The sequence below is a fragment of the Diaporthe amygdali genome, assembly GCF_026229845.1.
Source record: "Diaporthe amygdali strain CAA958 chromosome Unknown NODE_32_length_550834_cov_65_698784, whole genome shotgun sequence".
NCBI lineage: Eukaryota > Fungi > Ascomycota > Sordariomycetes > Diaporthales > Diaporthaceae > Diaporthe > Diaporthe amygdali.
This window is the reverse complement of record NW_026517052.1, coordinates 344,661-367,179: the sequence shown is the minus strand read 5'-3', so window position 1 is coordinate 367,179 and position 22,519 is coordinate 344,661. Positions and strand designations below refer to the sequence as shown.

The 22,519-nt window shown below is 55.1% G+C and overlaps 8 protein-coding genes across 8 annotated transcripts; 2 read left to right on the top strand and 6 right to left on the bottom strand.

Moving 5' to 3' along the window:
- Positions 1-275: 275 nt before the first annotated feature.
- On the bottom strand, positions 276-2,284 carry J7T55_009602 (uncharacterized protein; the record flags this gene model as incomplete). Its single annotated transcript, XM_053132677.1, has 6 exons — positions 276-535; positions 630-819; positions 905-1,733; positions 1,850-1,911; positions 2,049-2,120; positions 2,198-2,284. The coding sequence occupies 6 exons, from the start codon at positions 2,282-2,284 to the stop codon at positions 276-278; spliced, it is 1,500 nt and encodes a 499-aa protein (XP_052989434.1).
- Positions 2,285-4,047: 1,763 nt separating this feature from the next.
- J7T55_009601 (uncharacterized protein) lies at positions 4,048-5,797 on the bottom strand (the record flags this gene model as incomplete). Its single annotated transcript, XM_053132676.1, has 4 exons — positions 4,048-4,075; positions 4,158-4,532; positions 4,590-4,843; positions 4,934-5,797. The coding sequence occupies 4 exons, from the start codon at positions 5,795-5,797 to the stop codon at positions 4,048-4,050; spliced, it is 1,521 nt and encodes a 506-aa protein (XP_052989433.1).
- Positions 5,798-8,624: 2,827 nt separating this feature from the next.
- On the bottom strand, positions 8,625-9,774 carry J7T55_009600 (uncharacterized protein; the record flags this gene model as incomplete). Its single annotated transcript, XM_053132675.1, has 4 exons — positions 8,625-9,387; positions 9,450-9,520; positions 9,586-9,609; positions 9,676-9,774. 4 exons carry the CDS (start codon positions 9,772-9,774, stop codon positions 8,625-8,627), a joined length of 957 nt encoding a protein of 318 aa, XP_052989432.1.
- Positions 9,775-10,262: 488 nt separating this feature from the next.
- J7T55_009599 (uncharacterized protein) lies at positions 10,263-10,585 on the top strand (the record flags this gene model as incomplete). The annotated part of the gene is made up of 2 exons (XM_053132674.1): positions 10,263-10,346; positions 10,406-10,585. 2 exons carry the CDS (start codon positions 10,263-10,265, stop codon positions 10,583-10,585), a joined length of 264 nt encoding a protein of 87 aa, XP_052989431.1.
- Positions 10,586-11,018: 433 nt separating this feature from the next.
- Positions 11,019-12,251, bottom strand: J7T55_009598 (coiled-coil domain-containing protein 55; the record flags this gene model as incomplete). Its single annotated transcript, XM_053132673.1, has 1 exon — positions 11,019-12,251. One exon carries the CDS (start codon positions 12,249-12,251, stop codon positions 11,019-11,021), a length of 1,233 nt encoding a protein of 410 aa, XP_052989430.1.
- Positions 12,252-12,880: 629 nt separating this feature from the next.
- J7T55_009597 (uncharacterized protein) lies at positions 12,881-16,099 on the bottom strand (the record flags this gene model as incomplete). Its single annotated transcript, XM_053132671.1, has 4 exons — positions 12,881-13,139; positions 13,210-13,624; positions 13,683-13,802; positions 14,269-16,099. 4 exons carry the CDS (start codon positions 16,097-16,099, stop codon positions 12,881-12,883), a joined length of 2,625 nt encoding a protein of 874 aa, XP_052989429.1.
- Positions 16,100-16,710: 611 nt separating this feature from the next.
- On the bottom strand, positions 16,711-19,060 carry J7T55_009596 (uncharacterized protein; the record flags this gene model as incomplete). Its single annotated transcript, XM_053132670.1, has 4 exons — positions 16,711-18,077; positions 18,184-18,325; positions 18,405-18,766; positions 18,817-19,060. The coding sequence occupies 4 exons, from the start codon at positions 19,058-19,060 to the stop codon at positions 16,711-16,713; spliced, it is 2,115 nt and encodes a 704-aa protein (XP_052989428.1).
- A 1,664-nt stretch (positions 19,061-20,724) lies between these two features.
- Positions 20,725-22,231, top strand: J7T55_009595 (uncharacterized protein; the record flags this gene model as incomplete). The annotated part of the gene is made up of 3 exons (XM_053132669.1): positions 20,725-20,818; positions 20,883-21,935; positions 22,005-22,231. The coding sequence occupies 3 exons, from the start codon at positions 20,725-20,727 to the stop codon at positions 22,229-22,231; spliced, it is 1,374 nt and encodes a 457-aa protein (XP_052989427.1).
- Between the last annotated feature and the right edge of the window lie 288 nt (positions 22,232-22,519).

The window sequence follows — 22,519 nt, the reverse complement described above, 5'->3', positions numbered from 1 at the left end:
ACATCTCAAGAGGCCCCATTTTTGCAACAAGCAACAATACAATGTTCAACGGTCATAACTTCGTGAATCATTCTCTGGTGCTCATGATAGTCATCACCTCGTTCAGCCCAAGTATTTGTATATGAACCTTGAGTGCTCTTAAATATCCGCTGAAGACAGGCATGCTTTTGCTTGCAGTCAAATCAACAATTTTCCCCAAAAAGGAAATCTTTCCTTTTCCTGTTTGCGGGCCGGTGAAGTTGTGAGTGTCCCTGCCTCACCCCGCTTCACTCGGCTCATTCCACCTTCTCGGGCGCGTGCGTCCACGTCCGGACCTTGCTCATGGTCCGCTGGCGCATCGTCTTCATGATGTTCTTCTCCATGTGCTCGATGTTGGCCTCGAGGTCGTCGTCCTCCTTGGCGTAGCGCGCCTCGCGCGACCGGTCCCAGATCCACCATATGATCACGATGAAGAGCGTGATGGGGATCGCCACCGCCCAGTATATCCAGAACGTCGGCGCCACCACGGGCCCGTTGTCGTTGCCGTCCGTGAGGCCTGTTGTTTACTCCACGTGTCAGGGTTTTCCCTCGCTCCCTAGGAATCTACATGGTGGATGGGTGGGGGAGTGAGTGTTTGTTGTCGGACTCACCGTTTTGGAAGTTGAAGAATGTCATGCTGAATATGGAGGCGAGCAGCGTCGCGGGCAGGAAGATGGATCCCAGCAAGGAGATGGTCTTCATCGACGTGCTGTCCCGCTTGCTCGCGTATGCCAGCCGCCGCTGGTCACCTGCCATCTGCAGGTTAAGTTTGGACTCCTTCTGGGCGATAATGTTGTAAAGCTGCCCAAATGGTAGCTGTTAGTCTCCCTTTTCGCAACCTGGGGGCTGAATCTGTCTGATTGCTCAAAGAAAAGGGAGTGCTTACCGCGCTCCGCTGGATAGCCAGCCTCTCAAGCGTAGTGTGGACATAGTGTTCTGTGCCTTTTAACTTGTTGTAATAAAATTCCAGCCTGCTGAGCATGCTCATCTGCTGTTTCTTCAGGCTTCTGAAGCCGTAAATGTCCTCGGCCCCGGATCCAGGCAGCACCTTTGCGGTCCGCTCCTCGGGCAGCGTCTTCAGGAACTTGTCCATGCCGTCCTTCATGGCGTTGATGATCTCCTGGTAGGCCTGAGGCCGCTTCCACAGGACCTGGGAGTGGCACTCGACGAGGTCGCGGTTGATCTGGTCGAGGTCCATGACGTCGGCCTTGACGTAGCCCTCCTCCTCCTGGATCTCGTTGCGCATGCTGACGGCGTGCTCGAGGCGGCGCAGCCAGTCGCGGGCGTCGCGCTGCTTCGAGTCGGTCTTGGGGCTCAGGTCGTGCGACAGGATGACGACGGGCAGCAGGAAGGGGTGCGCCACGTGCGCGGCGCACTCCTTGAGGTGCTCGATGCTCTCGGTCATGTCGCTCGAGTCGGTGCCCTTGACGTAGCCCGTGGTGACCCCCGTGCGGAAGTGGTGCGACAGCATCAGCTCCCACCCGCGCGTCTTGCCCTTCTTGCGCACGTCCGACTTGCGCATGATGATCTGCAGGTACGGGTCCTCGTCGTCCTCGCTGTCGCAGGAGCACCAGAAGAACGGCCCCACCACGGCGGTGCCCTCGATGGCGCGGTACGGCAGGTGGAGCGACCGGACCATGTTCTCGTACTCGGACCCCGTGAAGGATATCACATGTGGCGCAAAGGTCTCGGGGTGTTTGACTTTGAGCTGGAGGCTAGAGGCGGTGGCGCGTGTGAGTGAGTGAGTGAGTGAGGTAAGAGACATATTTGTCTTGGGCAGGGGGTTCTTTGCGCCCGGAAGACTGATATGAGAGGAATGGTGCAGACATACACTATTCTGCAGCCATTGATAAGCTTCACTCCCTCCTTGACCTTGGGCGGCGCGAATGCGCCCTATTCGAGTGAGATAGCATGTCAGCACTGAATTGTGTGAGATGAGAGTTTCGGGACGAGGAAGACAAGAGTGCGCCGTCTCGTGGGCCTTCCCCAATGGAGCAGAAGAATAGACGCTGACGCCATGTCATGTGTACCTTTCGTTTTAAAAAGTTGTCAAACTCATCCATCGTCAATGGGTGTTGCTCGACGGTGTTATAAGATGGGTCCTGAATATGGTCAGCCGAGACTCTCGAGAAAGCCCCCCTGTGAGTGTGCCAAGTTTGTTTGTGAGACAGAGACATACCGAGTAGTTGAAGATCTCCAGGTAGCTCGTGTCCTCGCTGACATTCCTGCACGCCCTGACATGGTTCTTGAAGAAGTAGTCGTCCATCTTGACGAGGTTTAATCATTCCAGGGTGTCCCCGTGAGTTCCTCCCGACGTTGGTGTCTCTATGCGAGCCGTTCCGCCTGCTAGTCCCGCCGCTCTTGATTCTATCTCACATAGGCCGTTGAGTCGAGGGGGCTGTTCATGCATGGTAGATGCTCGAAGTTGACCCTGGCCCCTAGCGTCGCATGCTGTATGTATATGTATGTAGAGTCAAGAAAATGAAGTATGCTAGGCTTGAACCTTTATCCCATCAATTCTTTTGGTATAAAACTAGCTAGAGGGAGGCAAATGCAAAATGGGTAAGGTGAGGGAAAAACAGAAAATGTCGGTCAAGGAAGTCTGCGACCAGAGACCGGCCATGCACGTTCGTTTTCTCACACGGCCAAAGTATCTGCGGCCGTCTGCATGTCAGTCCTGTCCGCACATGAATGTGTGTGTGTGTGAGTGAGAAGGGGAAAGCAAGGAAAAAATTAAGCCGCAAGGCTGCATGTACCGTGCGTGTAACAGGTCTAGATCTGGGAAAAAGAGAGGCAGCCAGACAAGAGTCGTCTGTTCTCCAATTTCCAGCCAGGTGTCAAATCTCCCATTCGCTGGATCCCGTCATCAAACCAAGCCGCGATGTATCGATTCATGAGGAGCCCGAAAATCAATCAATCCCGGTGGCGGGGATCTCCTATTGGGGTCGGAACGGGGGTGGCATCGGGGCATCTACGTATCTGTGCGGGGCTTTGCATCGTCCCCTTACCTTACGAGAGAGAGACAGAGAGAGAGCCTCCAAATCCTCGGGGCACACTCATACCTCCACTCACCCACCCAATGCTGTCCCGTAGCTGGAGAGAAGAGAGAGAGGAGCAACAAAGCTCTCCTCTTGCCCCAGCTAGCTCTTGGGCCTGGCCGGCCGTTGGGCCAATGCCCACACCTCACCCTTGCTGGCCCTTGCTGGTGAGCTGTATAGCTCCCGACAGAGAACGAGCTAGACCGTCCACAGTGGGGCCTACACACCTAGGTACTGGACCCCTGTTCCCCCTAAGGGTGCTTTGGGTGCTCTGATGCTCTGATGCTCTGGTACACTTGAAGTGCTTGCATATTCCCCAATTCGAATAGTATACACAGTGCACACCTAGAATACATGTACAAATCCAAATGCTGCCCATCATCGCAGTCATAAGTCCAGGGTCCAGAATGATCAGGTCGTGGCATGACTGAGGTGACATTGTTCTGCTACGCATTATCACCTGGCATGCTCTCGAGAACCAACTATTCTTCATCGTTTCCTCTCTCTCTCTTTCTCTTCTCACCATCGCCCCTTGTCTTCGTACTGATGCTTGTAGGTCTGTTGCTTCATGGTTCATCATAGGTAGTGATACTTGTAGCCATGCTTCTCTCTCGTCCCCTCTTGTTGTTTGTCCTACCACCCCCCCCCCCCGTCTTGACAGCGTCTTCCAGAACGTGTCCATGCTTGAACCCAAAAGCAACCAGGGCAGGACCTGCTTTTCCGTTTCCAAATTACACGACACTCGATACACCCAGCGGCGCGGTTGCGAACACACACACATCCCGCGCCTTCAAAATTGACATGGACCACCCCAAAGCCATGTGTTTGCCAGCTGCGCCGCACAACGCCGGGTTTTCTTTTGCACAGGCGCGACTATTAGTGAAAATTGACACTCATGACGCAGCCTGCAGTAGCTCGCCATCAATCCGACTTTTCTCGATCGTGGGTCTCGGCATGTTCTGTGCTCGCTACCGACGCATATTCTCGAGTTCTAAAAGTCGCCGAACATATGCCCGTAACTGCATTCACCGTCAGCACGCCTGTCACATCCTTGCACCGACCGCCTGAGAAAGAAAGTGGAAAGGTGGAGGGGAAACTCACTCATCATGACCTCCTTGGCCATAACGCTCAGGGTCCTCGGGGTACCTGTCGAATTGGCTGGCATCGCCCGCGCCCGCTTTGACAGGAGGCGTATATGGTGCATCGATATCCTTCCTCGCGAGCCGGTCCCATGTGACTTCGGCGAACCACGCGTGTTGTTTTACATCCTTGGGCCCACCGTACAGGTTGCCCAGCCTCTTCGTCAGGTCGGCTGTGATAAGTCTCTCTAGCAGATCCTGGGCGTCCGGGTTGATATAGGCCGGGTACTTTACTTTCCCGCGAAGGATGTTCTCGTAGATCTTCATTGGTGAGCCGCTATCCCAAAACGGCGTGTATCCACACAGCATTTCGTATATCAGAATTCCTAATGACCACCTGGATCCACCTGTTAGCACCAATCGACCTTTAAAAGAGAAGAGACGGGCCACGCACCAGTCCACCGACTTGTTGTAGCCTTTGTTGGACACCACTTCAGGCGCGAGGTAGTCAGGGGTACCGCATAGCGTCCACGTCTTGTCCGGAACCCGTTTGGCAAAGCCAAAGTCCGTGATCTTGAGGTGGCCATGCCGGTCAAGCAGCAGGTTCTCTGGTTTCAGATCGCGGTAGATGATATGTTTCTCGTGTAGGTATTCGAGCGCAAGGGTGACTTCGGCGGCATAGAATTTGGCGACAGGGTTGGGGAAGCGCTAATGAGCAGGGTGTCAGCGGAAAAGTATCCCCAGTCCGTTCATTATTCCCTGGGCGTGGGCCCTGGCTAGTTAAAGAGACAGACGTACGCCGGATTTCCTCAGCAACGAGAACAGCTCACCACCCTCGACGAAGTCCATCACCATGTACAGATTCTTCGAGTCCTGGAACGTGCCCCAGAGTGTGATCAGGAATGGATGCTTGACCTCGCCCAGCATCTTCCGCTCGTCGTTCGTGTGTTCGACCTGCTTCATCTTGACAACCTGTGCCTTCTTCAGCACCTTGACGGCGTAGAAGCGCGAGTTGTGCTTCGACTGTACGAGGTGTACCCTGCCGAAACTACCGGTTCCAAGGGTCCGTAGTATGTCGAAGTCGACGAGCGAGTATTTCCCTTTGGTCTGTCTCGACTGCTGCTGCTGTTGCTGCTGCGCCGCCGCGGCCTGTTGCGCCTGCAGTGCTTGGGCCGGGTTTTGCTGTTGTTGAGACATGGCGCCTGATGCTTGCGCGCCGGTTGCAGATTGGCCGTTCGCGGGCGGCTGGGGAAACCGGCCGTGGTTCAGCGACTGCGATTGCCCTTGCCCCGGGAGTGCTTGAGGTGCTTGTTGGGTGCCGTCATGCTGCGGGGGGTTGATGAGGTTGGCGATACTCGGTAGGTTCTGCGGGTCGGTTCCCGGCGACGGGGAATGGGCCGGAGGTGTGACACTGTACGGGGCAGCAAGGTGAGCAGTGGCGGGATTCATGGCCACCTTCGCGCCCTCAGATAACGGCCTGGGCGCCGGTGCGACCTTCTGCTGCGGTTCGGCGGACTGTGCTGACGGCGAGGTAGGAAGGGTAGAGTTGTCGAAGCTTCTTGCCGTGGTGGTGGGGGTGATTGGACTCGTGGGCTGACTGGCTGTGGAAGAAGGATCGGCCTCCCTTGTCCGCTTCTTCTTGAGGAAACCGAGGCTAGGCATGAAGGCGAATGCGATTCGGAAGCACAGGAGGTGCAGACGGCCCCAAGAATGGGCAGGAAAAGGGGTGGGCACGGAGGCACGGCGGGGTGCAGGGACGAGCAGGCTCGGGAAGCGGAAGCAACAGCGTCCCCTGGTCGTGCCCAGGTCGGCCGCAGGTGGGAGGGAGGTGGTGGCTTGTGATGAACCTTGAAAGGCAGGAGGAGGGTGTGGACCCCAGCTGATCTGAGGCTGCTTGGAGCGGCTCGTTGGTTGACTGATTGATGCAAAGCCAAATCACAGACAAGGAATCTCTAGGATGGCTGATTTGAGCCCTTGAAAGTCAGCAATCTGGGCTGTCTGATCTTGTCTTTCTCCCTCCTGCCAGCGCCGGCCACCCGAGTACAGGCTTGGCAGAAAGCGGCAAAGGAAAGTTTGGCAGCGGATGCCAGAAGCAGGGAATGTCTAGGCTGGGCCTTCTGTCTTGCCTGCTTCCTGTCTGAAGCAAGGAGAAGTAGCGATGCTGTGCCAGGGTTGGACAGATGCTGCCAGGTGCACAAGGTTAATCCAATACACAGGCAGAGCTTGCCACTGCTTCAGGTGCTGCAGGCCTGTGCCACAAAGAAAGCGAGCCAGTTTCTAAGGTCCGTACCTGTGTAGGATAATAAAGGTTGGCCGGAACGACTACCCGCAGGTCATTGAGGGTTTTGGAGGTGAGGGTGGATGGGTTTCCGGGTTGCTTGCTTTCCTCTCTCTCCTCAGGCAAGTCTGGCGCTCCTCGAGGCCGGAAGGGATGCAGACAGATTGCCCCTCCCTTGCTGACCAAGGTGGGTTGACCAAGGTAGGTGGATTCGCTGCTGGCCGGCTGGGTTGGCTGGCCGGCGGGTGGGCTTTTGGGCACGAACCTGGCGCGGCTTTCTGTGAGAAGGCTGAGGCCGTGTTGAGGCTGGGTACGGTACGCTGGTGCTGCTGGCGGTTGTGGTGGTGCTGGATCTGGGGGATCGCTGAGGCTGCTCGAGTCAATTGTCGCTAAATCAGGACATCCCAACGGATGCTCGAGTCGAGGCTTGGGCAGTCAGGAGTCAATTCGAAAACGCCGCGCAGGTCTGACCGACGAGACTGGACGAGCTGGTGAGCCAGGGTCCCAGGTGCCGTGGGGATGCTGAGCTCGAGCTGTGGAGAGTGGGAGTGGAGCGCACACGTCTAGGAGGGGTTTGTAGCGCTGCGCATGGGCAGGGGGACCTCAAATCTCGCAAGAGTAGAATTGCGCACAGCAGAAGAGGGTGGGATAGAAAAGCTTGGATTGGTGCAACAGCCGTCGCGAGCTGGATTGGCGCCCACAAACAGGGTGGTTGACACTCAGGGTAGCGACCGATTGACTTCTGGGGTATCGTATAATCCGTGTAGTATAGTTCAGCACGGTGTGGTGCAGTACGATGCTGTGTAGTTATAATATGGCACCGTATAGTATAGTGTAGTATAATGCAGCAGGGTGTTTTGATGATGCTGCAAGGAAGCTGTAGGATCGGGCGAGCCAAATGAACCGGGGGAGCTGTTTTACGGCGCAAGAAGAGGTTGAAGCTGGAGCTGGGGCTGGAGCTGGGAGGGGAGGAGGAAGGAAGGGATGATGAGAGAAGCAAGGGCCAGAGTCAAAGGGTTAGCCGCGGGGCTGCTCAAAGAAGAGCGACGGACGGATGGACGACCTCGACAGCACAACAGGCACAGCTCAACAGAGCTCAGCACAACCCAGGAACTGGACTGGACTGGACTGGACTTTGACTTGACTTGACTTGAACTGGGGCTGGGCCGGGCTGGGCTAGAGACAGGGCTGGAATGGGGGATCTGGACGACGACCACTGTGTCTCTCTGGCCTCTCTGGGCCAACTGGTCACCGTCCCGTCGCGGATCCTAGACATTCTCTTCATCCCTTGTTTGGCAGTGGCGCCAGCGGGCAGTAGTAGGTAAAGCCTGTGTGCCTGAGCCCGACCATGTCACCCCAGCCGCAGCTGTTAGCAACCATGCTCTAACCTCTCGAGCCTCAAGTGGCCAGGAGATCTCGAGCTATCTCTGGCCTCACGGCTCGATGGGGTCAGGAGGCAGCGGTCGATTGGCGGGCAGGGGTCGTTTGATCAACAGGTGTGGACAAAAAGAACTTCCGAGCCCACAAAAGCTAGCAATCGCCGCCGTCTGCCCGTACACGGCGAGACCAGTCGGCGCAGCTGCGGGTTGGCGCGCACGGTGCGATTGTGGGAGTGTGGGAGCTGAAGAGACAGGTTTGAAGCTGTGGACAGGACCAACAGTCCTTCCTGCCCAAGGCCTGTCCCGCCAGCTCGTCCTCATAGGATTGGAATGCAGATGTAATAAAAAAGCAAAAGTCTGGGGATCGCTAAGAATGGGCTCCATAGACCTGTCTCTCACTCCAACTAATCTGAGATCTACCCGTTCTGCCGTCCCGCCGCACCCGAAATGCAAACGCTGCGCTGCCGAGGCCGCTTATCTTATCGCCCGACGAGAGCAACTAGACTACCTCGACTAGCCAGTCCCGAGGTCTGCCGTACCGTGGCTGAGATATGGCACATGCATAATAATGTACAAACGGGCAGCCAGGCCTGCACAGGCTAGGTCATGGCTTCACTCCAGCACATGCTTGTCTGTCTGTTCCAATACACCGGCAACATGGGCCAGCAACAATGGAGTGTTATATACTTTTCGCTTTCAGATACCTCCTGAACTCCCAGGAACCGAGCAAATGACCAAATCTGCCTACTTCTTCTCATGGACACGTACGTAGGTAATGCCAACATCAGTGACTGCAACCCGTCACCTCAACCCCTCTCCAGCTGCCATCCCCTTAGAATCTGCTCTTCCGCAGGCTGTTGGCCCTCCATGCAGTATAACCAACATATGCTCCGCCAGCCACCAGTCCAAATATGATGATCTTCATGAAGAACCATGTCCAGCTGCTCCCCTGCTTCCTCTTCGGCCCGCCACCCTTGCCCTTCCTGCGGTTGCTCCCGGGAGTAGACGACGGGTTCGAAGCATACAGGTTCTTGGCGCTAATCGACACAATGTCGTGGTTGTCGCTCAGCTCGCCCGTCTCAGAACTAAAGCCCAGGTACGCGACATTGGGCAGGGACGGTGGCTCGTTGGTCTCGAAGCACAGCACCCAGTCATCCTCGTTCTTGTACTGCAGTTCCAGCTTCAGCTGCTTGTCCTGGAAGTAGACGAGGCGGAACTTGGTCGGAACGTTGGCGTGTCTAATGCCCCTGGCTGAGCACCCTGCAAACTCCTGGAGCTTTCCGTCCGTGTTCTTGTCATACGAAGTCTTGCCGTCGCCCACCATTGCCATCACGTACGGGAAAACGGTGCCGGGCCTGTTGTTCTTGTACGTGTCGAAGAAGATGCCGAGGCCCTCAAAGTTGTCGACGCTGCCGAACACGGGGCCCATTTGCGCCCGCTGTTTCGTGAGCCACATAGCAAATCCATCGCCGAAGAGCTGGTTCTTGCCGTGAATCTTGAATTCGACCTCGATCTCCCAGTTTGTTGCTGTCAAGGGTACTTTGGACCACAGGTGGCCCATCTGGGAGGGACGGTCGGAGGTCAGGCGGATATACCTAGGCTGGTCGTCAGAAGCAAGTTCAAGCCTTCGCTTGGCAGTATGTGGCGCAATACTCACGCATCGGTCCTCACAACTGCATCACCGCCAAAGTCGTACCAACGACTTTGCATGTCGGAGTCTAGATAGGGCTGAGGGATCGACCAAGTTAGTCCACTGGTTGTCGCGTGATACTGCGGCGTATGGGATCTCGCACCTGTTGCAGAGTATGTGTCCGCAGCTATATGAAGCATTATCAGCATTTAGATTCTAGAATTCCCAGTGCACAAGGGTGGGAGAACCGTACCGCGATGCTCTTGATGGTGTTCCCGTCATCATCTGTCCTGACTGCTCCCCAAGCGAGTGTCGCCAGCCCCAAGGCTGACAAGCACGCGCTGAACCACATGGTAGAAGAAAGGCACTGCCAGAAGAGATGGAAGAGAAACTGGGGAAAGAGAGCACAGAATTGGGTTGTCGCGCAAGGAAATGCGGGCAGTGGCCGCTCGCTTGGTGGTTATGTGGTCGGCTGGTAAAGTCCAGGTCAGACGTGAATCCGACGTTGGTGCGCTCGCTCCTCCAATGTTGCAGCTTGAATCGCTAGCTGGCCTCTTTTTCTGCAGGCATGGGCTATCGAATCTGGGGTCCGGGAACAGCTGCCTGCCGTTTGAGCGGCGCCCAGCTGCCCAGGTGGGAGCGAGAGCTATACCCCTGCAGTAAAGTTAAAGACAGGGGCCCCCAGAGATAGCCGAAGCCGAGACGAACGGCGCCGCACCGCCACAGCTCTAATGGATTTTCTCGAAGGCCGATGCCATCATTGATCTCCTGCGACAGCCTTGCAAATAATCAACACTTTCTCTCTTTGCGCTTTGCCAATTGAAGCCCATAAGACCCACCATGGACTCCAGTACGATCAAGGAGACAGTCATGCGCCAGGTCCAGCTCGAGTCCAACACCTCGAACGCCAGAATGCTCATCGAGGTGCGCCTCTGCCCCACGGAACTCTCAACTTCACCTTGCGCCGCTAACACCACAGGCAGAAAATGAACGAGACCTGCTTCGAGAAGTGCCTCCCAAAGCCTGGATCATCTGTTTCGAGCGGCGAGCAAACATGCTTCACGTCATGCATGGAGGTGAGAAGCGAACTCCCGGGCACCGACCTGATGCTCCCACCAAGGGGCTGGCAGGTTGGATCACACAATTCCACGCACACTTATTGACGGGCGGCCATAGAAATACATGAGTGCATGGAACAGAGTAAATGCTGCGTACATTCAAAGGATACGACAAGAACAGTCGGGATTATAGGAGAGATGCCAGAATCGAATTGGAACCGGTTGGGAGGAGGGGGAAGGGAGGGCGAGGCTCGGAATCATAAGCAGACACGACAGCTCGCAGGGTTTCCAGAAATCCGCGAATCGATTGCTGTAGGCCCCTGAAGGCCTGATGGGAGTGGGTGGCTATATACTAGGTTGGATCGATTCAAAAGCCCAGGAGAGGTATCGTCTCTCGAGAGAATACGGGAGTGTACCATATAAGCACCAAGAGGACTCAGCGCGGCTTGTAAAGTGGCATGCTGCGTGATATAGACATTAAATAAGATCTCAACACTTCAAACTCCTTTCTTTATTTCGGGGTATCATTCTCGTTCATCTATGGTCCGTCCTGCTGGCCATTCTTCTTGGCCTCCTCCGCAGCCCTCTTACGGGCAAGGTATCTCTCTTTGGCACTCGATATATCTGCGTTAGTCTTCCTGGACTTTGTCTCCTGTTCAACCTTCTTCCTCTCCTCTTCTTCCTCCTCGCGGGCCCTCTTGAGTGATTCCTCCAACTGCGCCTCGAGCATGCGGGTCTGCCTGTCGCGCATGGCCTGCTTGCCCCCGGAGGCAAAGTGCCCCTTCGAGTGATCGCGGGATCTTGAGTCTGATGACGAGCGGCCCTGGTCCTTGGGCGCCTCTGTCTTCTTCTTTGCGCCGAGATTGAGACCACCCTGGAGCAGTTGGCGCTTGTCGACGACTTCTCCGTCCTCGTTGACCATAACCGCGCCCCCTTTCTCGTTGATCTCGCGCGCCACGTCTTTCTCTGTCCTGTCCTCCTCATTCCCTTCGTCTTCTACTTTGGGAATCCCACCCGGTACCGCCGATTTAGAAACCATCTTTTCCATGTCCGCTCTGAGTTGATCCTCGCGTTCGAGAAGCTCCTTGTGGAAACCCGTCATACCGCCAAACTTGTTTTTCTTTCTCTCTTCCTCTTCCCTCCTCTTCTCCTCCTCCTGGGCTATCCTGTCTTCCTCCTGCTTCCGCTTGTACGCCTCTGTGACGAACTTCTCCTTGTCTGCGAATTCATCGCCCTCGGCCTCCCTCTCCCTCTGAATCTTTTTGAGCTCTGCGATTGAACGATCCCTTTCTCGTTGCTCGGCCGCCTTGGTTACGTCTGACATGTACCGCGATTTGCGTTGCGCAGTCTCTTTCTTGATCTCAGCCTCGCGCTGCTTCTTCGCGGCTTGGATGACATCGTGTGCAGCATCGTAGTCGTAAACTGAGGGATCGAGAGCCTCGGCCGCTTCAGCATATTTCTTGGAGGTCAGCGCAGAGGAGAGATCGCCAAACTGCCGGCTGGAATCGACTTTCGATTTGAGCTTCGGCGGCTCCTGTGGTATTCTGCCTTTCTTGTGTTTGGATGATGCTGCATCATCTGCGGTACTTGTCGTCGCCGGTGCGAAGCCGTCGAGCTCTGTGATGGTCTCTTCATTCTTTGACGCATTTTGGGCTTCGTCGTCGGAGTCGTCGCCGCCGCCGAACGCTGCCTTTCGCGGAGGAGGGCGGGACTTGGCTGGCCCTGTCTTTTTGCCCAAATTGAGCCCGAAGGATAAACCGGGCTTGCTCATGGCGACTTTGTGGAAATAGTGTAAATTTGAAGACTGAGAGCTTGCAGGTGGAAAAGCGATGCGCACGCCTGCGTTTTGGAGAAGCAATGAGCGCACCAGCCACGATTTCCCCACACACGAGGCCCATGTCAATCCATCCCATGCTTGCCCCCTTGTGCAGCTTGCAGCTGCCCCACACAATCGGGTAGACTATGAGTTGACCAGCACGTATTTTCCTACTGGCTGACCTGCTATGGCATGTCTTCGTGTGGGATAATCTCCCATGAGATGGCCTCCTATGGAATGACCTCCTACGGGATAATCACCTGCGGGATGGTATACTCTCTGGGATGAGTTCCTATCTCAGGGGATGATTTGCTGTAAAACAAATCTCTACATGATAGTGTTGTTTTATATGGTGCGAAATAATCTGTACAATAAACTAAGTATGGGTCTTTGGATCGCTTCCTACACAGTACATACCTAGGTAGCTGTAAGTATTGGGGTGTGTGCAGCCTCCTCCGCTTACACCTGGCATTCGCAATTGTCAATTCTGAGATGACAAGTGAATTTCCGCCGTCCGATTTAATTTCACTAAAACCTGGCTACAGACTTGCACTTTCTTCTTATAATTCATCTCGGAACAGTATTCAAATATACTTTAGCAAGAACTCAGCGACCTGCTTATAACCCCTCTCATACTCCCTCGCGTTCTTCTCGTCAGACAAATTGGCACGAGCTCCCATCCAGCCGTGGAACATGGGACGAGCATATGTCTCGACGTGGCCCTCCTTACCAGGCTTCGAAAGGATCTCCCTCAGCTCAGCAACTGCCTCGGCCGGCTCATCAGGAGAGGCAAGGCAGATGTGAGGGACAGTCAAAGCCGCGCCGTCGGCAGGGTCGAGAGCGCTGTAAGAAGGAGTCCATGTCAGCATCATCCCTCACAAAGAGAAGAGTATATGCCCAAGCAGAGACTCACCCAGGATGCGCCGTCCAACTGGCATTGAACTTCCTGCCCGCGCCCTCGTTGCCGGGACCACACGCCAGCACAGAGATCTTGCCTCCCCAACACAGTCCGCCGACAACCACGTGGGGCTCTACGCTGGGATACTTCTCCCCGATCTCCTTGCGCACCTCCAGGAGCTTCCCGACCGCAATCCCGGCGTTCCCATGGCCGGCCCTGAAGTCGGCGAACAGCTTCTGCTTCTCCGGGGTGTCTGGGGGCATCCACTCGGGCTTGACATAGTATCCCTCGAGGAGGTCCGGGAGGAACACCAGGCAGTCCCCGATGTGCTCCGCCAGGCGGTCGGCGCCCTGGATGGTCTGGTTGGCGAATCCAAAGACATCGTAAATGTCGATGACAGCTCTGGTGGCGTTCGCCGGGCCAGTCACGTCTGTCGAGCTTGTGAGACTTCTGTGTTGCGGGTTTGGGGCGAGGAAGCCATGACTTACAGGTCTTCAACCCGGCGATTGTCTCATACTTTCCCTTCTCGGTATATTCCGCGGAGACAGGGGGTAGTTCCATGCACGCCTTGCAAGACATCTTGAAATTTGTGCTGCTCTTTGTAGATTCTGTGAAAGAGAAGAAAGACAATTTGAGTCAATGAGATTCTTGCAAGTCAACAAAGCTGGCAATTGCTCCAATGCGCCAAATGAGGGTGATACTCGAACTATATCTATGAGACCCAGGGCATAAGCCTAACCGTTGCAACTGCCGAAGAAGGCACCGGTGCGCCGGTGCAGGTCGGACTTTATCACCCGCCTCCTTAAATCCGGGCCCGTCTCCCGATGTTGGCAGAGTATCGGAGCCGAAAACGCCTAGGTTCACGATGGTGGAAGTGTTCATCGAGCAGCGAGTCCGAATACGGGACAGAAACCGACTCTTACATTCCGTTGGCCCAACCGTCGCGACCCAGAGAAGAGATAGGAAAACCCGGACTAATCAACGCCGCCACGCCAATACAATGCTGTGCCGTATATTCCATCGTACATCCTCGCGGTAAGTATGTCTACAATAACGCCTGACCCATGAACATACTCTCCTTGACCTCCGCAACCACATCCCTTCTGTCGTCCTTGCCGACAATCACAATACCCCTGCCGCCGCGCGTGCCCTTCCTGCCCACTCTGCCCAGCCGGTGAATAAAATCAATAGTTGTGTGCGGCACATCATACAAGACCACGTGCCTCACGCCCAGGGTGTCGATACCCCTGGACGCCAAGTCCGTCGCCACAATGACCTTGGTGTTCTGCAGATGCCTCTTGCCCTTCACGGGGCTGGACTTCTCAACGTCGTCTAGCTGCCTCTTGATGGGCACCGGCGACGTGAACGTGGCCAGCATCTCGCTTTGGCGCTGCTCGGGGGTGTCGCGGTGCAGGGCGACGGCGTCGACGCCCTTTGAGACGAGGAAGTCGGCCACCTCCTGCGTCTTCTCCCGCTCGTTGACAAAAACCATGATGCGCTTCACGTCCACCTCACCCGGTACCAAGCCCTCATGCATCGAGGCGCCCTTGCCGATCGACCAGATCGCATCCGCGCATGCGAGATTCTTGTTGTTGCGGTAAGGGTCCTTGCTCGCGTCAATCACGCCCAGTTGCACACGCCTCGGGATGGCGTGGAGATTCGGCGTCGCGATGCGGTTCATCTTGGGAAACGTCTTGGCAAGGTAGTGGTCCAGCCTCTTTGGGATCGTAGCGGAGCACATGATCAGCTGCTTGAGAGACGGCATGGCTCGATCCATAATGCTCGTCGTTACGGAGCTGAAACTCCGGTCGAGCAGGGAGTCGGCCTCGTCGACGACCAGATGCGATACCCGCGACAGGACGTTGGGGTCCGACTCTGCGATAGATGCTAGGAGGTGAGGTGTGGCGACAACCACATCTAACCCCTCGTGCCTGTAGATCCGGCGCTCAATAACCTTGGCGTCGAAGTTGGCTGATATCTTTTCCACCTTGAATTTGACCGAGTGTGACAGCTTCTTGGCCACCGCGCCCACCTGATCAACGAGTTCGGCGGTGGGCACCAATATTATGATGCGCGGCCGGGCTGTAGTAGGATGCGGCTCCATTAAGGACTTGCCCTTGTACCTCGGATCAGCCCGCAGGGCCTTCTCTTCCTCGAATCGCTTGTTGTATGCCGCAATATCCTGGTCCTCCGCCTCAGCGATCTTCATAGCATTGACAGAGGGAAGCAGATAAGCCAGCGTCTTGCCCGACCCCGTCTCAGCGGCCAGCAAGAATTCCTGTCTTGCTTCGCTAACGATAGGCTTTGTCTTCGTACGCCTAGGCGCACCAATGCGTTGACCCAGAAGAGCCGGAATCGCGAGCCTCTGTACCGGCGTGGGCTGTATCTCGGCCTTTTCACTGAACATGTCCTTCAGGACCCCCTCCTTGATCGCCGGCAGCAGGTCAAACTGGTCGAAGCTTTCCACCTCTTTCATCCGGTCTTTCAGATTCATTCTCTGTCCGTAGCTGAAGGATGTCAGCGCCCGCTGCATCCGCAACGCCTTGAATCTGGGCTTGTCTTCTTTGCCGCCTCGTTCTTTGCCATCTTTTTCGTCCTTGTCTCGGTTGCGCGCCTGCGCTATCCGCCGCATGGGGTCGATGTTTGCGACTGTCCTGTTCATGCCCGAGAAGGGGCCATCGACTGCTCTCCGCCGGGGTTTTCTGTCTCCGTCGTCAGTTTTGCGGCGCGTGACGCTGTCGGAAAGCACCATTCGTGAGGGCGTGGAGCGCTTTTGCCTGTAGCTCGAGGCGAATCGGAAGCTGGCCCACGGCTGGGGGAATGCATTTCGAATCGCTGGCCTCCTCGATTCGAGGGCACACCGACAAAGCGGACATAACGTGTCCGATAGAGTCTTCCCAAACATGACTGACAATATTGGCTACGAGCTCTGGGCGCAGCAATCGAAAAGATGGAGGACGAGCTCGAACTAGATCTACTTTCTGGAAATTTTTGGTCAGGGAAGCATCCCTGCTGCAGATCCAACGGCATGGAATCAGGGTTCCCCATGCGGGAGTGTGGACCAGGCTAGGTCAACACCATTAACATCCATCACCATCACATTCAATGCAACAATTTGGGCACCGAGAGGCAGGCCTTTCTTGCATCTCAAAAAGGAAAGGAAAAAACATCGTATTCACCGCTATCATCATACATGCCAAAATGTTCATACTACCATGCTTGACGCCCACAACTGCAGACACGTATGCATCCGAGCGCATGAGAAAACGCAACCGGTCCTTCCAATATGGGGCAGCTCCCTTCCTCACTCCAAAGTATTTGTTAAAAAGTGAGATGTGAATTACCAGACTCATTCTTCTCTTCGCAACAATCGCCATGCATCATCTCTGAGATCTACACCCTTCACATTCAATATCCAAGCGGCTCCAATTGCAACCAGGGCCACGCCGGTTGCGATGAGTCTAAGACGAACAACATCAATGGGAGTGTCTTGTCTGGCTGTCAGGGGGTGGCTTCTTACGTAGTCTTGCGCCTGCCTCCACACAGCCTACTGACGAAACCACCAACCCAATCGACAAAGATCAGCCTGAAAAAGGCCGAGAACCAGTTCCCATTCTTGGCCGCCTCCCATTCATTGTCCGGGATAGGAGCTGGCGTGCCGGACCTATCTCTGGAGGGGGACTGATGGGCAGATCGCTTCTTCAACGAGGAAGGCTGGTTACCCTCAATCGCAGAAGATGTGGCAGCCGGCTCGCTTCGAGAACCAGTCTCATCCTGACTGTCGCTTGGAGCGGGAGTCTCAATATCTTTGTGCCCGTTCTCAGTGGATGACGCGGCTGTCTCAATGTCTTTGTGCCCATTCTCGGTGGACGACGGGGCTGTCTCAACATCCTCATGGCCGCTCTCGGTGGATGATGGCACTGGTTCAATATCCTTGTGCCCATTTTCAGTAGATGACGGACCTTGATCAAGCTCTTCTTGAGGCGCTATGTCCTCAGCTTTGGACACAACGATCTTCGGGCTTGGTGGTACGGGCAAAGTCGGCTCCGGCTCCGCCACTGGAGCTGAGTCTTCAACCGGTATGGCGGTGTTTGGAGCAGGTTCATTCGGACTTCCCGGCTCCTGGAGCTTCGGGGTCGCCGCTCTCTCCGGCGTCAAATAACCGGACTGTCCATTTTCCATGCTCTTATCCTTTTCCTTATCATCTCTCATCACGACAGCCTCATCCTCGACACTAACTGGAGAGATGAGCTCATTGCTGGCTTTGGCCGATGGACTTGGAACCGTCACCACCGGCCGTGAGGTAGGAACTTCCAGAGGAACATCACCCTCGGCGTTTCTCGCCACCTTGATGGCCTCATCGGCAGTTTGGGCTTGCTCGACGATCGGCGCGATTTCTTCGGCTGTTGTAGCCTCATCGGCAGTTTGGGTTTGCTCGACGATCGGCGCGATTTCTTCGGCTGTTGTAGCCTCGGCCTCATCATCTTCAGCTATAGAACCGAGAGACACAACCGAGAGAGAACGCTCGCTCTTAGCCTCTTGGGGTTGTGACAACGGCAGAGACAAGTGCTGTGATCCCTTAGAGGACACTGGACTCGATTCTGGAGAGTGGTGTTCTCCATCGCCCGTGCTTGCACTCTTTGATCGGAAGACAGGAGATGGCGGAACGCCCGCGTTCAACGTTTCATTCGCGTTGAGGCCGGTTTCCACCTTTCTGACAGCAGCCATTATCTCGCTTCTTGACGAAGGGAACTGCTCGAGTGTCGGATCTTCAAAGTCATCCTTGTCTTGGCCACGGATGTTTCCATTCACAATCTCGGCTCGTCCGTCGTCGTCTGGTACTCCAGGGATCTCATCTTCTTCATAAAGACCCGCACACTCGTCTACAATGTGTTAGTGTCCCATCGTGAGGCTATAACCAGACTCCAGGAGAAATCCTCAAAGTCAAGTACTTATCGGGGTAAGCAACAAAGCTTAGCTTATACGTACGGGCAAATAAGGGCGCTGGCTCCGGCTCGTGCTCCGGCTCGTTACTATACCCAGCGACATCAAGGTTCTCGTTCCGAAGGTCCTCTTTGACGTCCGCAATTGTCTCGTGTGCGGGTATGGCTGTCTCGGTGTGCTCTTCGGCCTGACGAGATTATTAGCTCCAAGGTCCGGAGGCTAGGAAGAACAAATCTCACTGGTTGATCAGGTTGAAGGTCGCTTACCAAGTCATTATCGAGATCTTTGGCGGTGTCAGCGACCTCGGCGGCCGTATTAGCAGCCTCTTGAGCCGCAGCAGGGGCAGTCGCATCTATGGCTTCGGGCTCCGGTGTGGGCGGGTCGACCAAGGCAGCTGACTCCGCTACTTCTGCGGCAGTTCTCGCATACTCGGGAGTGCTAGTTCCCGATCGATCGACCTTCTCGGCCTCCTTGAGAGCCTCGAGTCTTGCAACAGGCTGCGGATGTTGGATATGGTTGGCACCGGACTCTTCGGTTTTCTCCGTAGCTTGAACTGGCTCCTCCAACTTAGTCTCTTCCGCAGACGGAGCTTCGATGAAGTTGTTTCTGTTGCCCGCATCGTCGGTCACTGTGTGCCGTTAGCCAAGGGTAAGAAGACAGTGGTGTCGAGTAAAATACCAGTAGGTGCGCTCTCATCAAGAACCCACCAGTCCCCAGGGCCGACACGGAACTTGTATTGAATCTTTGAGTCGGGCTCGACGTCGAACTTCTTGGAGAAGGTAATTTTTCCATCCTCATCGGTGGTATAATCCATCTCCTGAGGCACCCATTGTGGGTTGGAGAAAGAGCCGGCAACGAAGAGTGGAGGCTGGGTTTGAGGTGCTTGGTAAACGATAGTGATAGGAACTTTCTTTTCCGCCATGATGCAGACGCTCAATTGAATGGCAGTGCGGTTCTCGAGGTCATACAACGGGGAGAAGCTCTTGCGTTGATGGCGTGGTTCGTGGTGGTGCTTCAAAGGACAAGGTCGGGCGGAGGGCTAATACCACACAGCATGGGCAACAGGGGGCTGGTTGATAGCTTGGAGTCTGCCAATATTCACTGTCAATCGACCTGAGGGACAATGCAGAGATGAATGACGAGTGTTTTGATGGAAGACAAATGATGGCAGGGCAAGAAAGATGTTTCTGGGAAGTTTTTGCGCGTTGGGAGTGCTAGAATTCTAGGGGAGGGAGGTGGGTGTGGGCAGTGGCTTGATCAGCTTGTTTGGCAGACGCATGAGCTACGCCCCGAGCTTGTTTCCCACCTTGGACTTGGTTTGCGGGGCAGCTTTCTGGGGACTGCATGGGGTCGAAAAGTGGCTTTCGACTTTTGATTTATGGAGCTGCGTGACAAGTACTGCGTGGTACTCGGTACTCAGTAAGCTCGACCCGGGTGTAACTTGCCAGAGAACGCCTGGCGGCTAGAGATGACAATGGAGATGGTTGAAGGATAGAGAGAGCTCGAGCTCGAGCTTGACTACCAATGGAGCTTTTGTTCACACCCACCGGTCCAATGACGGGGGAAACGGTTGAGACCAATGTGGGCTGAGGCCTGCAGTCTGTTGGAATCGAATCCTGCGGCTAGTGCTGCGTGCATGTAATGTGTTCGGCCAGCGGCAGGATTCTTTCGTTGTACCTATTTAGGGATCCAATTTCCAGCCAGCCAGCATAGCAATTGAGCCACTGGAATCTTGGTCGTGCGTAGGCCCTGCTTGTCTGTCACACTCACGCTCATCGACATCGCAAGGTTCCATGTCACAATTACATCGTATGGCGGCGGCTGGCGCTGCGTACGCTGCCGCTACTGGTCAGCCGTTTGCGGGCAACTCAATGGCTAAGATGCAGCTACTCAGATGCACGCCCCCCGCCTCACCAACCCAGGTTTCATGAAGTTGTTGAGACATTGCATTGATGTCACTGTCAGAAATAGCTTGTGAGCTCCCTAGTAGGTGACTATAAAACAAGCGTCGCTCAGTTGGAATTTCGCACAGAAGATAATCTATTGTCAATTGTTGCAAACACGCTTTTATGGACCAGCACCTGAGAATCACATGTTAGAGAGAGGCCCAAGCTCCACGTCCCGTCGTGGTCAGCACATGAGCGTTCGTGCCTTTATTATGGAGCGAACATCACCCTGCTCTAAGAGCGAGGTTCAGAACACAGCTCTTCTGAGGGCATCGTGATTCCCATTCCAGAAATCACTGAACATTTTTCAATGTAACTTTGCAACCAGGTACAGAGGTACCTGAGCAGGTACGCAGATGGGGACGAAATGTGTTGTTCGGTGGAGTCAACATGGCTACGTCACCTCGCGAGCAGGGGTGTCGATAACGATAAGACAGGGGTCTTGTTGACTTTCCCTCCCAGAGACTGGAGTGGACCACTTTTTTTTTCAACCTTGTGCTGTAAGCAAGCCACGCTCCAAATCGACATTCCCTCAGCCTCGTCGCATTCCCCCCACCATTCCAACACGAGTCTCCTGCCCGTCTTGTTGACTCCTGCCCCAGACCCTCAATTCTAATTCCGAGCGCTGCAGACTCTCGAAATGTCGCTTCCGCCTGAAATCATCCAGGTCAAGCGCTTGGTAAAGAAGCGCAAGGCCACCGATGACGACGATGACGGCGTTGTTGATTTCCTTCGTTCGTAATATCCATCGCATCTTCTGCATTGCTGTCAGCTTCATCGTACTGACTGTCGCAAAAGGTGTCGATGGCGACAGGAAGCGTGCACGTGGCAACGACTACATTTACCAGAGAAGGACCGACGGTCCGCCCGATATTGAGAGCAGCACCGGTCGCAAGCCACCCAGTGGTCTCCTACCCGTGATCCACGCGTCCAAGCCCGGCGACGAGAATCATAATGTCAAAAAGTCCAACCATGCACAAGAATCCAAACCCGTCGCAACGCCGAGACCCCTTCCAACATCACAAGACGAAGCACCCGCAGCGCCTTCAACCCAAACAGGGGCACACAGCGTGTCCAAACTTAAGGCCGCTACTGAGCCTCGCAAATTTCATATGTCTCGGGCATCACTTGTCCCCTCACCCCTCTTCAGCCCAGGCGTGACCACGGGAAAGAGATCCCGGTATAAGACCCCGACAACTGTCTTCGTGGAGCGCGGTCACAAGAGGACGAGGACGGAGGATGTACAGATGCACGATGCGGACAACTTCCAGACAGCCAAGAGCCATGGGAATGATGACACGCATGCGAGAAAACAAAAGCTACCCGGCGCCGACCGAAAGGGAGCAGAAGGCAAGCATGCCCAAACGGTAAAGAGACAGGTTCCAGAGTCGCTCCGGAAGGAACAGGATTCCGATATGGACGAGATCACGCGAAGCATGAATGAATTTGTCCTGCAACAGATTGGTGAAAATCTGGCAAAGATTGAGGAACGCGACCGGAAGGTAAAAGCAGCAGCGGCGAAGAGGGCGTCGTCAGTCACGTCACCACAGTCGTCCAAGTTCAGGCCCAAGGCACCCTCGAAGCGTTACGCAGAGCGCCATCCGGAGGTCGCAACTGCGCAAACGAACACTACGTCAGCTATGCCACACCAAGATGAGTACGAGAGCCTCAGTGAAGATGAATATGTCATCGAGACCTACGTACGTGTTGCAGCCGAAAGTTTGGGCAAAGACCTAGCCGCAGAGAAAGTCGGCTTGCTTGTCTTCGACAATGAGCCTGATGTGGATTTCTTTTACGGAGAGGAGGGTGACAGCGACGATGAATGGCCTGAGGACGACGAAGATGAAAATGGTAAGCCCGCGACACGCTCTTGACCTAGCTCGCATCGTAGACGATTCACCTTTACTAACAATCGTGCAGCGGAGGACTACTACGCTGCCGACTATCCCGATGAGGAGGTCGACTCAGAGGACGAGTACAACCGTGCTGCGTACCAGTATCGCACCGGTAATGCGTCTGACCTGGAAGAGTTTGACGAGCGAGAGGATGGCATCATTCTTGACTACGGCGTAGAGAGAGATGGGGAGCCCGACTCTTCCCTTGCGCGCTTCGGTGCTCGACCGCCTGGCGCATTTAGGGGCTCTTGATTGAAAGAGGCGTCGAAGAAGGCTAGGCCACAAATTTTGCTCAACTGCCCTCGGCCAGAAAGGCTACAGCGCTCTTGACATGCAGGGGCCTCCTGCGAACATATCCATTGGTTCAAGTTCGGTTGATTTGTACATACATGTACACTTACAGCTAATTTGCTGACCGGCTCTGACCGCAGAGCCATTATGAATACTTAGAATACCCATGCCGCCGTTGTTTGAATTCGACTTTTAAAACCAATTGTCACCATCCTCCGCGTCAAACTTGGCAGTGCCCCACCCTTCCCA